This window comes from Sorex fumeus, unplaced genomic scaffold (assembly GCF_029834395.1).
Source record: "Sorex fumeus unplaced genomic scaffold, SorFum_2.1 ptg000072l, whole genome shotgun sequence".
NCBI classification, from domain to species: domain Eukaryota; kingdom Metazoa; phylum Chordata; class Mammalia; order Eulipotyphla; family Soricidae; genus Sorex; species Sorex fumeus.
The window spans coordinates 48,275,727-48,290,980 of record NW_026606129.1 but is presented as its reverse complement, the minus strand read 5'-3'; the positions used below and the strand labels follow the sequence as shown (position 1 = coordinate 48,290,980).

At 48.3% G+C, this 15,254-nt stretch overlaps 3 protein-coding genes across 3 annotated transcripts in view; 1 reads left to right on the top strand and 2 right to left on the bottom strand.

Moving 5' to 3' along the window:
- The window catches only part of SETD2 (SET domain containing 2, histone lysine methyltransferase), a 119,332-nt gene extending 111,447 nt beyond the window's left edge, over positions 1-7,885 (top strand). The window contains exons 19-21 of the mRNA XM_056128959.1: positions 4,765-4,845; positions 6,388-6,489; positions 7,052-7,885. Coding sequence (XP_055984934.1) covers positions 4,765-4,845; positions 6,388-6,489; positions 7,052-7,213 — 345 coding nt within the window. The 3' untranslated portion in view covers positions 7,214-7,885. The remainder of the gene's footprint in view (positions 1-4,764; positions 4,846-6,387; positions 6,490-7,051) is intronic.
- A 3,304-nt stretch (positions 7,886-11,189) lies between these two features.
- On the bottom strand, positions 11,190-12,986 carry LOC130037794 (death domain-containing membrane protein NRADD-like). The gene is given in 5 exon segments (XM_056129715.1): positions 11,190-11,666; positions 11,668-11,758; positions 11,842-11,972; positions 12,092-12,272; positions 12,872-12,986. Coding segments are annotated over 5 exon segments (708 nt in total). The 5' UTR covers positions 12,951-12,986; the 3' UTR covers positions 11,190-11,440.
- A 1,717-nt stretch (positions 12,987-14,703) lies between these two features.
- NBEAL2 (neurobeachin like 2) overlaps positions 14,704-15,254 on the bottom strand; it is a 28,407-nt gene continuing 27,856 nt past the window's right edge. Inside the window, exon 54 of the mRNA XM_056129427.1 lies at positions 14,704-15,181. Coding sequence (XP_055985402.1) covers positions 15,080-15,181 — 102 coding nt within the window. The 3' untranslated portion in view covers positions 14,704-15,079. The remainder of the gene's footprint in view (positions 15,182-15,254) is intronic.

Below are 15,254 nucleotides of genomic sequence, written 5' to 3'. Positions count from 1 at the left end.
GTAAATAAATTTTTAGCTATGAGAATCGGGTTAGGTTCTGGTTATGGAGACTGTGGTCTGAGAGGCAATGCTTTTAAAGTAGGTGAGTCAAAACACTCATGTATATCCTGAAGAGACTTAGACCCATTTGATAAAGTGAGATTAGTAGGGAGATATAATTGCATCATACTTGAGCAAGGTGACAGAAAGAACCAAGAGTAGCCATGTTGGTAATTGAGTCAAATATATTTGGTGGGCTTCGTTCAGGACTTAACTGGGTATGAAAAAAGTAAGGTAGCGTCCTCCCTTCTTTTTTTGCTTGAGTTGCTAATATTTGAGAGGAGATTGTCAGAAACCAGAGCCAAAATTCTGTCGATTAATTTGATTAATTTGCCCAATAAGAACAATGTAGTCATCAAGTGGAGCACGTGGGGGTGGGGGGTGGGGGAATTTAGAACTGCTCTACTGCTCTTGAAACTCACTGGTTCTTAGTGATGTCTTTTGGACCATAGTTCCAAGTTTTTGACAAATTCCTCTTCACTCTGAGTAGAGCAGATGGAGCTTGTGTCTTTTTGGATGGAGCTAGTTCAGACTTTTCAAAATACTATTTCAGAAAGTTGTTTCTAGAAAAATTATTTCTAGGAACTTTAAACATGTTTTGTTTTTAGGCCACACCTGTCGATTCCTGGCAGTGCTTGGGAGCCATATGGAATGCCAGAGATTGAACCCAGGCTGGTCACATGAAGGCAAACACTCTACGCACTGTACTATCACTCTAGCCCCTTAAGCATCTTTTTGTTCATTCCAGCTCCTGCCTCTTTGACAGGTTAAGGTGTATTTAGAACTTACCTGGAACCAAATAATGAAATGTTATTTTTCTTTTTGCTACCAAAGACACTAGTAACTTGAACATTTCAGAATTTTTTGAAGTAGTTTTGAGTTTGCTTGTTGGGCTTTTTTTTGGGGGGGTGGCTGAAGGGGGAGCTGTTGGTTTATTTTGGGGGTTTGGTTTGTTTTTTGGTATGGGTTATTTAGTTATTTAGGATTTCGGCTTTTGGAAGACCCCAACAGTTGCTCCAAGGTCGTCTTATGGCCCTGGCTTCGTGTTCAGAGAACCATATGATAGGGATCAAAATTGGAGTTCCTGCATACAAGGCACATACTCTAGCCTTTTGATTTGAGTGATTTCCCTAGCTCCTCTTTATGATTTTTTTTTCAAGGATCCTTCTTATCGTTGATGTACATGTGAATTGCAGATTTTAGTTTGTATCTTTTGTAGAGTTTCTGATAGCTGAGCTTTTGAATTCATGCTCTTCTGAAGATAAAGTCCTTCAATGAGCAGTGTAAAGTATGAAGTTTGTATTTGCTGCATTATACAGCCAGCATTGTATGGTTATCAGAGCTATCCAATAAACTTAATACTAAGCCAAAAGGACACAAACCTCTCCTTGGGTAATATGAAGATATTCAGGCCTTCTCTCATATAATACCTGGTCATATTGCAACCAGATTCCGTTTCTTAGGACTCAGATATTTTCAGCTGAAGACTGAGAAAAGGGTGAGCTTCCCTGGCTTTCCTCTAAGCCTTCTGCTGTTAGTTTTATTGTGGCTATCTGTCCACTGCTCAGCAAAATCCATTATGTACTAAATTTAGTAGCCCATGTGAGCCAATTTATAGAAAACATAAGCTTATTATTACTGAGGACTTGGGAACACATTACTTTTTTTGGGTGTTTTTGTTGTTTGTTTTTTGTGGGTTTTTTTTTTTTTTTTTTTTTTTGGTGGGGTGAGGGTTGTGTAGAGAATTGGAGGAGGTCACTCCTGGCAGTGCTGGGAGATCTAACATGGATTAGACACATGCATAGCAAGCACCATAACCCCAGTACTAGCTCGCTAGCTCTGTGGCCACTACAACATTGCTTGGGTGTTTTTTTTTTTTTTTTTTGGTTTGTTTTGTTTTTTTTGAAAGAGGCAGGCAGGCCACCCACAATGATACTCAGGGGTTACTCCTGGCCTGCATCCAGGAAGTATTCCTGGCAGTGCTTAGTGGAGCCATACGGAATGCCAAGTATTGACCCGGGTCAGCAAATGCCCTTCCCATGCACTATATCTCCAACCCTACGACATTGCTTCTTTTTTACAACTTAATGCCCATTCTTGTGAGCTCCTAGGATCTCAAGAAACCACTTATTGCTCAAGTAGGCAATCCCTTTCCCAAGAAATAGTCTGTTAAATTTTGGAGCCCATTGGTCAAAATCATTTTTGGTCAGAATTAATTTTAATCGGCAGTAGGTATTTGGGAAGGCTAACAATAATTCATTTTAGGTTGTGGAAATGTTAGCACTTTAAGGGACAGAGAGAAAAATAGAATGGGTAAGGCTTGCATATAGCTAACCCAGGTTCAATCCCCAGCACAACATGGTCCCCTGAGCACAGCCAATATGATCCCCAAATTGGCAGAGAGAACTGCTGCTTTTTGTTTGTTTGTTTGTTTTTTTGTTTAATGTAGGAGTATTGCTATTAGCCATTGATTGGCTGATTGAATAGGGTATGAACTCCACCTTATTTTTTTTTTTCTTTTTTATAAATGTTTCTATTGAATCAGCTTTCAGGTTTAAGTCTCAGTCATGCAATGATGAAACACCCGTCCCTTCACCAGTACCCATTTTCCACCACCAAAAATCCCAGTATACATCCCATCCCACACCCTCCCTCTACCTGTGGAGCAACATGATTTCTACATTACTCTCTCTCTACTTTGATTACGTTCAATATTTCAACACCAGACTCACCATTATTATTTGGGATTTTACCCCAGCAAACAGATATGCTGAAAAGGCAACAGTAGACAGTGTGTTTTCTGTTGCTGATTATGAATAAAATTTGGAATTCTGAAATTTTAACAACTAAATCTGGAGGGATTTCTGCCAAAACCTGCTGGGTTCCGAGATTTGTTCCTGAGTCTCTAGGATCATGGCCGTTAGGCTGCTTGATCAGGAGCTGGCAGAGGAATAGCACCCCTGCCCCCCTGGGTAGCCCAGTGCCAGTAACCTACTACCTACTGTGGCGTCTGGACACATTTCTGCCAGAAGCCGCTGGGTTTGAAGTTTTGCTTCTGAGTCTCTGGAATCCTGGCCATTAAGGAGCCTATTCAGGATCCAGAGAGGCCGTTTGTGGGCAGCGACTCGGGGTCTCATTGGGATGGGGAGGAAATGACCGGCTCCACCCCCATCACGTGCCATCCCGTGAGGCCCCGCATTTCTCATCACTGCGGGCCCAAACCTAACTGTCCAATGGCCTCTGGAGGGTGGTGGCCACCAATCCGCCAAGGGGGAGCAGGTAAAGGGACAGCACCCTTTTTCCCCTAGGGTGGCCCGGTGCAGGTAGCCTGTTGCGGGGACCGGACGCATTTCTGCCAAAAGAACCGCTGGGTTCTGAGATTTGTTTCTGAGTCTCTGGGATCATGGCTGTTAAGTGGTTTGATCAAGAACTAGAGAGGCCTTGCCTCCAATTACATAGCTGAGCCTTAGGTGGTTTGTGGGTATATCTCCCACATACCTAACTTTTGGCCATTTACTTTCTTGGTAAACTTGGCCCCAAGTTGTTGGGGTCTGGCCAAAGGCACAGAAGCAATTTAGGGGTATCTGGAAGTCTGAAGGCACCATCAGGCTGCTGATGCGCTCACCTCACCGGTACAGATTGACCTGCTGGTGGCACCATACCCCCTTGTTTGGGGGTTTTTTGGTTTGTTTTTTGTTTGAATCTGGTATGACCTCAAAATTTTCCATGATAGTGATTAAGTGCAGTGCAAGTGTCCAGAGTGCAATGGCTGCTGGCCTGTCACTTTGTGACAGTTACTGGCCAAGAGAAGCTTGGTGGCCTTCCTTCTGCCACTGTTGAAAGGGAGTATGGTAATACCCCTCAGTTTGTCATCATCTTAACAGTTTGACAGAGAATATCTTTCTTGTTAGCATCTACTCTTGTTCAGTGACTCCAGTGAACCTTGTCTTCTCATTTCCCTCCCCTTCCAGCTGCACCTCTACTCCCCATCTTGATTGCTCTTTATTCTTTTCATTCCTGAACTGGAGATAACAAACTTCCCAGGGACCTCCCTGCATATGCTCTACAATCTCAGTAGCTCTGCACTTGGAGGAAAAGTGATGAGAATCCAGTAGGTGTTTGAGGGGTTTGATGAGTTGTTGGATTGTTGTGGTCATTAGACCTTTGTTTTCAGTGGTGAAAGGTCTCCAACACAGAACATTTTACCATTGTCTGAGAACCCTGGAATGTCATAACCAGGAAAGGTGAAGCTTGTTGACAGGATGTCATCCAATCACTTTATACATTCATCTGCAGAAAAAGGTGACTGAAATAAATGGAAATGTACGATTACATTAAGGATGTAGCTTTGAACCGGAGGGAGAACAGGCCATAAGGCACTTTCTTTATGCACAACTGATTCCATTTTGATCCTCTACATCACTTGTGGTCCCTGAGCATAAGTGTTCATTTAAAAGGAAACAGAAAAGATGTAGCTATGTGTTAGGGTAGAGAATTAGAGCTTGGTTTGTGGGAAGGAGGCCAGAGTCAGAAGTATAGGATTGAAACATGAGCTGAGAGTGGTAACAGCCATCAGATTGACTCCAGACTATGTTCCCTAAAGAGCTTAATACCAAGAGTCGGGTATCCCAACTGGGAGAAAGAAAGAAAGGTTCTGTTCTGGAACAGCAGAGCATTGGTAACCTGATCTTCCATACCAAAACTTGTTTTCTTTTCCATTTCTAGACTTCAAAAAAGCCTAAGACAGCCGAAGCAGACACCTCCAGTGAGCTTGCTAAGAAAAGCAAAGAAGTTTTCAGAAAAGAGGTAGGTTGGATGGAGTGGATTCTAAGTGCCATGGACTTAATCTTGAGCCTTTTCTCTTCTTGTCCTAAGTATGAGCAACTATTTATAATAGTAGATTGCTCTGACGTTTGAGTATTTCCTTCTCTGATTGGATTGTGATGACACATTGGTATGATCCTTTACAACTAGATAAGAATTTCATATCCATTATCTCATTTCATCCCCCAAATAGTACTCTGGTCGGAAAGGTGTCATTCCAGGTAGACTGGTGGGAGGACTTTAAAGTTAAGGGAAGGCAAGTTTTTAGCAGGATATCTTCCAATTGAAATAAAAGTTCCAGTTCTCCCTGTTGAAACTCATTCAGGGGCTGCTCAAGGGATTAGAAAAATGCAGCTGTGATATATGCTATTAGGTGTGTATGTTTCCACTCACAGTTCATTAAACTACACGCCTGCCTCGTAGCATCCAGATTATAAACTCTCTAATAGCTCATTATGCATTAGAGGAAAGAGAGCTGTAAATAAATACTGGCAGGTTTGTGAAGAGTGTGCCACAGTAGGCTTGACAACTAGAGTGTGAGAAAGGACTCTTGGATCGGGTATAGGAATCAGGAGGGACATAGCTTCAAGTAGTAAAATATATAAAAGCGAGGGAAAGCATCCAACTAACATAAATGATACTATGCTGCTTTCTGTAGGATCAGAGTTAGCACTGCAGGATTTTAAGCTAGGTAAAATAAAATACCTATGTATATTTAGGGGAATGGATTGAAAGGAAAGAGTATAGAGACTAGGGACCACTGAAAAAAAAAACTGAAGTCCTTACTAGGGATAAAACTTAGTTCTTATTAGTGTGAAATTACTGTTTCAGCTCAACCACCAGCAGTTCTTTCTTTAGTGCTTACCTTGTTTTTTTTGTCTAAAGGCTCACTGAGTTTCAGGGATGGATAGACCCTTTTGAAGGTACTCCCAGACAAAGTGGCTTTTAGTGTCCTCCTTTTTCTCTTTGCCTCTTTGGATCTTAGTGCCATAATTGAGAGCCACCATATAGAATAGATAATACAGAAACTCAGGAAATTATATATTTAAAAGGAACCTATCCAGGATATTCCCTCAGCAATTGTCATAACAAGTGTTTACATCTGTTGCACATTGTTTGTCTGAATCAAATGAAGTGTGTAACACAAGAAAATCTAACCTTCAGTGACAGAAGGCCTGCATAATTCCTCAAGTGACTAAGCCTTCTAGGAGCACTGTAATGCCCTTTTTTCCCTGCCACAAGGAGCCACAGAACTCAGCTGCAGCCTCTTTATGCTAAAGTCGTGAAGATTTGTTAGCTATAAAATGGAGGATACTGTCATATTCAGAATTGAGGATTCTGCTGGTCTAAATCAGACTTGCTCAGTCAGTTCAGTAGTAATGTTGTATTCCTGGACCTGACCAGAATTCTGTCCAGAAGCCACATGAGTGTAGAAAAAGGAAAGTATTGCCTGCATACACCCCTTTCTGGTTATTTTGTTAGCAATTCTTGCCCTCTTTGAGCAGCATATTCTTTCTGTTGCAGATGTCCCAGTTCATTGTCCAGTGCCTGAACCCTTACCGGAAACCTGACTGCAAAGTGGGAAGAATTACTACCACTGAAGACTTCAAACATCTAGCTCGCAAGGTATTCCCTTCCTGCTGTGGTCTTGTTATATAATACCCTGAGCAAACTGCCTTTGGAGAAGATGACCCCTTTCATCATAGAAAGCTCAAGGACATTAGCCCAGCATTAGAACATTTATTTGTACATGTGAGGAGAACCTGGATTAATTCCTTGGCAGACACTGCAAAAAAAGAATAAAGTTTCCCTTGCCGTATGCCTAAGCTAGGAACGAGGGAAGATTTGGGAAGGGCAGACATCTGGTGGTGCTCAGGACTCCTGGCTCTGTGTCAGGGATCATCCATGGCTTGCCAGGAGACCCTCTGTGGTACTGGGTTTAGAACCTGGGCCAGGCATCTTACTCTCAGAACAGTTTCTTTGGCCCAAGTTGGAGCATAGTGATTTTCTAAGATGGGTTCAGAGCTAAGTTCCCCTGTCTGATGATCCCAGCCCAACCTGCCCAGACTACCATCTTTATTCGACTCTGTGTTGATGAGAAGCTCCCTGAAGCAAGGAACTGGCCTTCTTTTGTCATTATCTTTTCTTTTCTCACTGACTGTGGTCTTTCTTTCTTTGCCCTGAACAGCTGACTCATGGTGTTATGAATAAGGAGCTGAAGTACTGTAAGAACCCTGAGGACCTGGAGTGCAATGAGAATGTGAAACACAAAACTAAGGAGTACATTAAGAAGTACATGCAGAAGTTTGGGGTTGTTTATAAACCCAAAGAGGACACTGAATTAGAGTGACTTACGGGGCCAGGGAGGGATAACCAATGAGCAGGTTGGACTGACTCCAGCGAGAAGAAATCCTGCGGACCCCCTCTGACCCACCCCACTGTCAGGGTTGTGCTACTGATCACACACCACCCTGGGGGATTCAGACCTACAGATTTCAGTTGAAAGCCACAAAAATGAGCTCCCATCTACAATAAGTGATCCCTAGTCATGAGATGTTGGGGTATGGTTAGCGGCCATCAGAGGCAAGGGCTTAGGAGAGACCCTTCCCTCTAAAACCCTGGCCAGGCCCAAACCTCATCTCAAACCTGGGTCTCTTTGGCGGTGCTGTCAGCGCACAGACCCATGCGCATCCCCACCATGACCCCTTACCCTGATGAATTGTATTATATTTTAATGTATATGTGAATATATTGAAAATAATTTGTTTTTTCCTGGTTTTGTTTGTTTTTTGTTTTGCTTTTAGCCTCTATGTGCTAGGATCACAGGAAGACTTTGTAAGGACAGTTTAAGTTCTCCTGCAAGGTTTAATTTGTTATCATGTAAATATTCTAAAGCAGGCTGCCGTGTGGTTTTGGCCAGCCTTGTGCTATGTTGATAAGATTGATTTACTGCTTAAAATCACTTTACTTTATCCAATTTTTACTGAACTTTTTATGTAAAAAATAAAATCAATTAAAGAACTTGGCGTGTGTGCTCCCTAAAAGTTAGTCACAGGTTTGTATATCACTGGAAAGAGGAAAGATGGTGACTATGTGTCCGAAGTCTAAATTCTTGCAATTTCAAGTTAGATTTTACACAGATCTTATTCTTTCTATGTGCCCCTGTGACTGAGGCAAACACTTGACCGGAGACTGACACTTGGGGTTTTGTTTTGTTTTTGGTGTGGGGAGGGGTGGGCCACACTGACCCTGCTCAGGGGTTACTCCTGGTGGGGCTTAGTAGACCATATTTGATGCCTGGGATCAGATCTGGTTAGCTATGTGCAAGACAAATTCCTTAACCCCTGTACTCTCTCTGTCCAGCCCTGGCACAAGGTTTTTTTACTTTCTCTAATCAGTCAGGAGAAAGGCAGCAACTTTTCCTTTATATCTTCTAACAGGGCAGCGACACTGAACCTCTCTCTTCCCTCCAGATTTGAGCCTCCTGACCCCACTGAGATGCTCGTTTGCTATTTGCCCTGGGACACTAGATCAAAAATCCTGTAAAGGCGTGTAGTTCGCAGGTTGTGAGGAGTAAACACCTGGAGTTTAGGAGGCTCGGTAATTCATCTCATATCCTCATATTAAAACTTTTCTTTTTTTGAGACAGGAGCAGGTTTTTTTTTATTGTACATTGTAGAAATAGCCGTGAGTCCTGCTTAAAGGAAAACATTTTATTTTATCATTATTTTTTAAAACATTTACTTAATTTTTTAAATCTTTTTTAAACATCTATTTTAAAGCCACAATCATTATGCGACAAACAGCTTATCCAAATTGTTTTCCCAAGGTACTGCAAGTCTTCAAAATTATTAACAAAAGCACATACTGTCAAATGGATGAACCCAAGTTACTTAACCCTCTTACATTTTAGGGGTTTCTTGACTTACTGTTTGGTTTTTGGACCACCCTGGCAGTACTAAAAAACTATGATCAGGAGTGACTGCAGACTGCTCAAGGTACCATGTGCAGTGCTGGGGATTGAAACAGGGTTGTGCATATAAAGCAAGCAGCTTACCTCTTTTACTATCTGTCCAGCCCCACATTTAAAAAAATTATTATTAGAGAATTTTTGATATCAATTGCTTAAACAAATTAAATGTTGGGTGTGCTAGAGAGTAGGTAGTGTGCTTGCCTTGCAAATGGTAGACCCAAGTTTGATCCTGGGCATATCACATGATTCCTTGAGCCCTGCCAAGAGTGATCCCTGAGTGCAGAGCAGGGAGTAAGCCCTGAGCATAGTTGGGTGTGGCCCCCAAACCAAAAAATAGATAAAATGTTGGTCTGGCCAGAGAGGTAGTACAGCGGGTAAGGCACTTGACTTGCGTGCAGCTAGCTCAAGATCAATCCCCTGCACCCCATATGGTCCCCTTGAGCAATGTCAGGAGAGATCCTTAATCATATCAGCTGTGTACTTTCTTCCCCTTCCCCCAACCAAGAAAAAAGTTAGGCCGGAGATACAGTACAGGAGGTGAGACATTTCTCTTGCAGGTAGCTGCGGTGTCTGCAACCCCTAGCACCACACAGTGGTCCCCTGAGCACCCACTGATAGGTATGGTCCCAAATCCAAAATAGTAATAGAAAAAGCATTTCTCTTAGAGTAGATTTGCAGTCCAAGGATGTGGCCATATGTATCGCTGTTAGCAACAAAGTCCGACTCATGGTTTTGGCTCCAGATTTTCCAAGGAAATCTAACCAGCCTCCTGTTACAAGATGTTGACTGGCTGTCAACTTTCACGTACGACAAAGTTGAGGAATTCTAACATTGTACTGAATTTTTTAAATCTCCTTTTCACTCACCCTTAACACCTTCAAGCTCAAATAATTTCACATTCATTGCTAATCCATCTTTTCAAATCCCTGTGATCCACAAGTAAATGCAGTCTTCAGCACATTGGTCTGATTCTAGTTGACCTACCTCTGCACTTTCCTGGGTCATTTAATATGAAAGTGGCTGTAAACCTCCTCTTCCTTCTTTAGATTGTTTACAGAGCCAAGCAGCCAACCTTAGTAAACTTTTTGAGGAGTTGTCATAGCAACAGTCTGAGTCTGGTACTTAGGACAGTCCTAGTCACATCTCAAAACAGGGACAGGGTATTGAATGATTGTGCTTCTTAACCACTGGTGCTGGCAGATGGCAGGATGGTAGCCATTGTTCCTAGGCAGAATCTCTGGTAGCAATACCTTCTGAAGACACGATAACTAGTCTGCCTGCTCCCTTCAGCATGAATATAGACAGGGTGTCTGTTCTGATCTGCCCCTTTGTTGGGTAAGATGACCCACTTGTTCTTGAGTTGTGCGGAAATCAAGTAGGCAGCGGTAGAAGCAAGTTTGGAGTTCGCTCTCCAGAGTCTGGGCTGTGAATCTTACAAGGAGCCCTTTCTTCCCTTTTTCTCGTCTAGAGGTGATACTATTCGGGTCTATTCGGGTCTCTCAAAGAGGAATCGAAAGAACTATGCTTGGAATATCACGATTCACTCAAATGAGAGATAGAATCCGGAGTTCTGATCTTCGTCAACGCTCAAGAATCAGGGACGCTGTCTCATTTGCCAAGACATCAAAAATCAGATGGGCTGGACACGTAATGAGGTTTACAGACAACCGCTGGACTAGAGCCATTACTGATTGGATTCCACGAGACATCAAAAGATCACGTGGACGCCCACCTATAAGATGGTCAGACTTCTTCGTCAAGACCCTAAATGATCGGTTTGAGGCTCTACATGTTCCTAAAACGAACAGATACCATTGGTCTACACTAGCACGCAACCGGGATGAATGGAGACGTTACTGGCACCCGCTCGAATAAATCGATGAATAACGGGGATTAAGTGATTAAGTGAGGTGATACGGTCCTTCCTTGGTAACTAGTCCCAGGACCAGGCTAACTCCTGCCTCCCAAATAGAGGTGCAGGCATCCAGCCCCTCTTGATCACAGCACATCAGGAAAGTGATCTCAAATCCAAGACCCCCTCACTGATTACTTGGTCTTGGACCTCAGTACTATGTAGGAGTCTTGGGGTGGGTGGGAGGAGGGATGGGGATCTAGTACAGGTGCCATTCGGTTTACTGTTGTCCAGCTAAGGGAGCTAAAGATTTGCAAGCTAAAAGCTTGCTATCATGACTGAATACAGATGCACTGTACAAGCATCTTCTATGGGCACATGCTGCCTGTCTGCTCAGGTGCCCTTCCCTCTTCCTCAGGACTCAACTCTTTCTCTGGGCCACCCAACTGCTTCAAGGCCCAAAGAGTCACCACACAAGTCTAAAACAAAGTTGCCTTTAATACGGGGTACAAACAGAAAAGAGCAGCCGAGGAAGAGGAGAGGTGCAGAGGATCAGAGCAGGAACATTCTGCATTGTCAACTACCCTCAATATCCCTGTCCCAGAGGAAGGAAGAGAAAGGGGCAGTGAGTGGCAACTTGAAACTTTGTGGACTCCAAATCATGTGTCCTCAAAACAGGAAAGGCCAGTGAGAAGGAAGTAGGGGGGAGCACCAGAATAGCCCCCGGAGGGGCTGGGCAACAGAGTCAACGCTCATACCACAGAGCAGCCTTCAGCCGGGGAACTCAGAACCCGGACCACATCGTCCCGGCCCATGGCAGTCAGTGCGCACTCTAGCACCCTGAGGGTGGCACTGCTGCCTTTCTGGACAGCCCAGTCCCTCAGCAGGGTGTGGGCTGGCACCTGGCTCTGAGCCATAGTTGCCACAGCCTCAGTTGGGTAGCCCAGGCGGCCCGCCAGGCCCTGCCAGCCCGTCAGCTTCCTCTGTCACCTCCAGGAGCCGCTCCACTTCCTCCTGCTGCTGCCGAGGGAGATGAAGATAAAGTCTGCAGCCCAGCTCAGGATGCTGTCCTACAAGGGAACACAGTCTCAGAGGGGCTGAAGGGAAGTGCAGAATTAGGGTCTGAGGGACTGTAGAATAGACTGGGGCTCACCCTGGCTGGGGGCGCAGGGGTCCAGACTAATAGGAGCGTCCAGAAAGACACTGCTCTCTCCGTGCATCTGGCTCCCCACCTCTGCAGTCCGAGCTTTGGCCAGCTTCTGTTTGTGTTTATGTGAGCGCCAGCTGGGGGTTGGGGGAAAGGGGAGAGGAAAGAAGGATGCAAAGAGGTACCTGTCAACCAGTTCCCGACACAGCTGGCTGGGAGTCACCGTGGGGGGTGGAGGTGCCCCCGAGCTACCTACCACTTGAAGACTACATAGGAGAGCAGACCAAGGACCACAGTTGCCAGGAGGGCACAGTAGACTGGAATGATGCTACTTGAGGCTCCGGGAGGCTCAGGGGGGAATGAGGAGGTGGCATTGGGGGCTGGGGCTTCCCCTTCCCCTCCCCACAGTCCTCTGTCCTGCCCCGTCCATGTCTTATCTGCGAAGGAAAGGAGAGACAGGGTCAAGGGCAAGGAATCCAGGCCAGGGTCCCTGGGCACACTCAGGTTGAAAGCAAATCCCCGACCACGCAGCGTTAGAGGCTGACCCCAGGGCCTTGGCACAGTGACCTGCTTTCCTGTCCTTCCCCCACAGCCTCTCCTCCTCAAGCCACTCGTGAGACACCGAGCCTTCTCCTGGGCTTCCAGCGTCTGCGCCTGCCCTATAGCGGTCTCTGTCTGACAGAGGTGGGACTCCCCCGGGAATCCTTCCCTGCTGTCTCTCGGGTCCCTCCCTTTTCTGGCTCCTCTCTCTCCCTTGTCTATGATGGCGCTTGTTCCCCCCACACCTCTGAACTGTGAGAGCACCCTGATTCGTGTGGGGCCCCATGGTGGCCTCTGCACAGGAAACCCAGTACAGTTTTACATAATAGAGCTGAACTGGAAGGTAATAAATGCTGCTGCTCATTCCTGCCTGGAAGCCACTTGTCCCCCCAGACAAAGGACAGCAGAACCTGGCTGAGCTAGTTTGTGATTTACCCACACAGGGGGCTCCCCCAATCCATCCCAGTGTCTCACACCTGGACCGAGAGGTACTTACCCACACGGACCACGCCTGCCCCATGGCTGGAGTTGGGCGGCAGAGCTCTGTGGGCTGGCAGTGCTCCAAGAAGCTCCATCTCTAGGAGGCGGAATTGGGGGGTCAGAGGCAGCTCCCCGAGCGCCTGTGCTGGGAGACCTGAGTCCAGAAGAGTTGCGTACAGAGGCAGCCAGGAAATCCTTGGGCCTTACATGGGGCATCCCTGGTAGTGGGGTAGATCACTCCATCCTGATTCCCTCAGAGGATGGATACCCCTGCACGGCTCCCACTCTTGACCTAGTTCCTCTTGGTGAGGGGGGTGGGGAGGGCGCACAGGGGCACCCTAGTGACTACTGGCCAAAGCTAGAGGAGCAAGCTAGAGGGTGAGCTCAGGGCAGCTCTGTTGCAAAACAGCTAAAGTGGAAGGGTAATGAATGCTGCTGCTCACTTCTGCCCGGAGGCAACTTGTGCCCAGTTGAAAGCTACCCTGTCTCAAACCCAAGTATATTCAGGCAGAGCAGGGTAGTCAAGGGGACTCCACCCACCTCAGCCAGAGTCAAGCCCCAAATTTGGCTAAGGGACGCCCACAGAATTCCCAGACTCAGCCCAAGAACACAACACCCTGAATGTCCCAGGCCCCGCTCCCTGGAGTGCGCCTGCGCCCAGCGCTGCCTCCGGGTGCCCAGCCCTCCTCACCTCCTGCTTAAGAGTCTGGTCGGGAGGAGGCCTCAGGAGTCCCGAGAGGGTCCAGGGCGGGGCCTGTGGGCTCAGAGACTTGTGTTCTTTCTCATCTTGCAGTTCAGAGGCCTGAAGGCCAGGCCTGCTCATTCCCAGGTCCCCTTTGGACCCACATTGCTGACCTGGTTGAGTCTCACCACCTGAGGCTTGGGGTGGAGTTTTGGTGGAGAGGACAGAGGAGACCTGGCCGGGAGAAGCCCTCTGACTCCACACACAGACTTGGTCTCCCCGCCCCCACTCCAAACTCACTTCCTCGGGGCCTGCGCACAGGAAAGTGCACAACTGGCCGGAGCTGTGGCCCAAGGCTGCAGAGACCCTTGCCACGGGTGGGTATTTCGTGTCACTTACCACGGTGAGGAGCTCTTCCTGGATCCTGGCTGGCGGGTGACCCAGGCCGGCTTTTGTCTGCCAGACAGCCCGAGCACAGAGACGGGCACCTCTACCCCTCACCCGACTCCGGGCCCACAAAATATGCTCAGAGTGCCACACCCCGCACTCAGCAACTGTGCTGGCTGCCCACACACATCCCAGCACCGGCGCCTGTGCCGACAACGCCCACGGGGTGGGACTCGCGGTGGGTGATAGAGAAGCGGTCGGCGGCTCTGGGTCTAGGAAGATCGATCGGCCGGGGCTTCTGTCCCCAGTCCCCTCCTGACCTGCGGCGGTCGCCCCTCCACTGGTCCCGGGATCCGCTCTCCGCCAGCCTGCAGGGAGTTCGGACTCGGGCGGCGCGGGGCCGAGTCCGACGGTGCAGCAGCCTGGGGAGCGGCCCGGGTGTGGGCAGCCGGCGCGAGGGGCGCGGAGGGGCGGAGGGGCGGAAGGGTGCGGCGGGAGGGGCGTGAGGGGAGGGGTGCGGCGGGAGGGGCGGCTCTGCGGTCTCGCCCCCGCCCCGCGCAGGAACGCGCACACGTGCGCAGACACGGCGCCCGCCGGGGCAGGGCAGCCTGGCCCCGAGGGGCAGAGCTGGGCCCAGCTGGGGAAACTGAGCCCACGCAGAGCGGGGCAAAGGCGCCCTGGAGAAGAAACAGCCCCCCCCCTCGCGTGCCCCCCTCCCCCCCATGGGATGGTGACCTGGACGGGCTGAGACACGCGCGCACACAGAGGCGAAACGGCTACAAAACTAGGCCAGGTTTATTGCCGAGATTAGGAGAGCGGAGGGCCGCCTTTAGAGATTAAGGCACAGCCCGGCCCCTGTGCTCTGCCGGACGGGGAGAACCTGGGGGCCTGAACCCCCCAGTCCCGAACTGTGCAAAAAAGTGCTGGGTGCGGCCGCCAAGGCCGGTGCTGGGACTCTGGGCGACCCCTCTGCCGGCGAGGGGCGGGACTTCCCGGAGTGCTGCCGTCCACGAATCCCTGAGCGCGGCGGGGGTGGGGCCCCGCCCACCCCCTGAGTGCGGGCCAATGGTCTCGGCGTTCCTGCTGCCCCGGGGCGGGGCCTCCTGCAGCGGAGCCGCTGGGGGCGGAGCCTGAGAGGCCCGCTAGGGCAGGCGCTCAGCGGGCTTCTCCAGGTCTGTACTCTGTCTCCCCAGAGGACACTTGGGAAATGCGCCGCGAGGACCGCCACAGCTTGCGCGCGAACTGGCTGCTGCGCACCTGGTGGGAGCAGGGCGGGGTAGGGTTAGTTAAAGCCGTCGTTCCGCTCCCCGCGCCGTCTGAGGCCCACTCT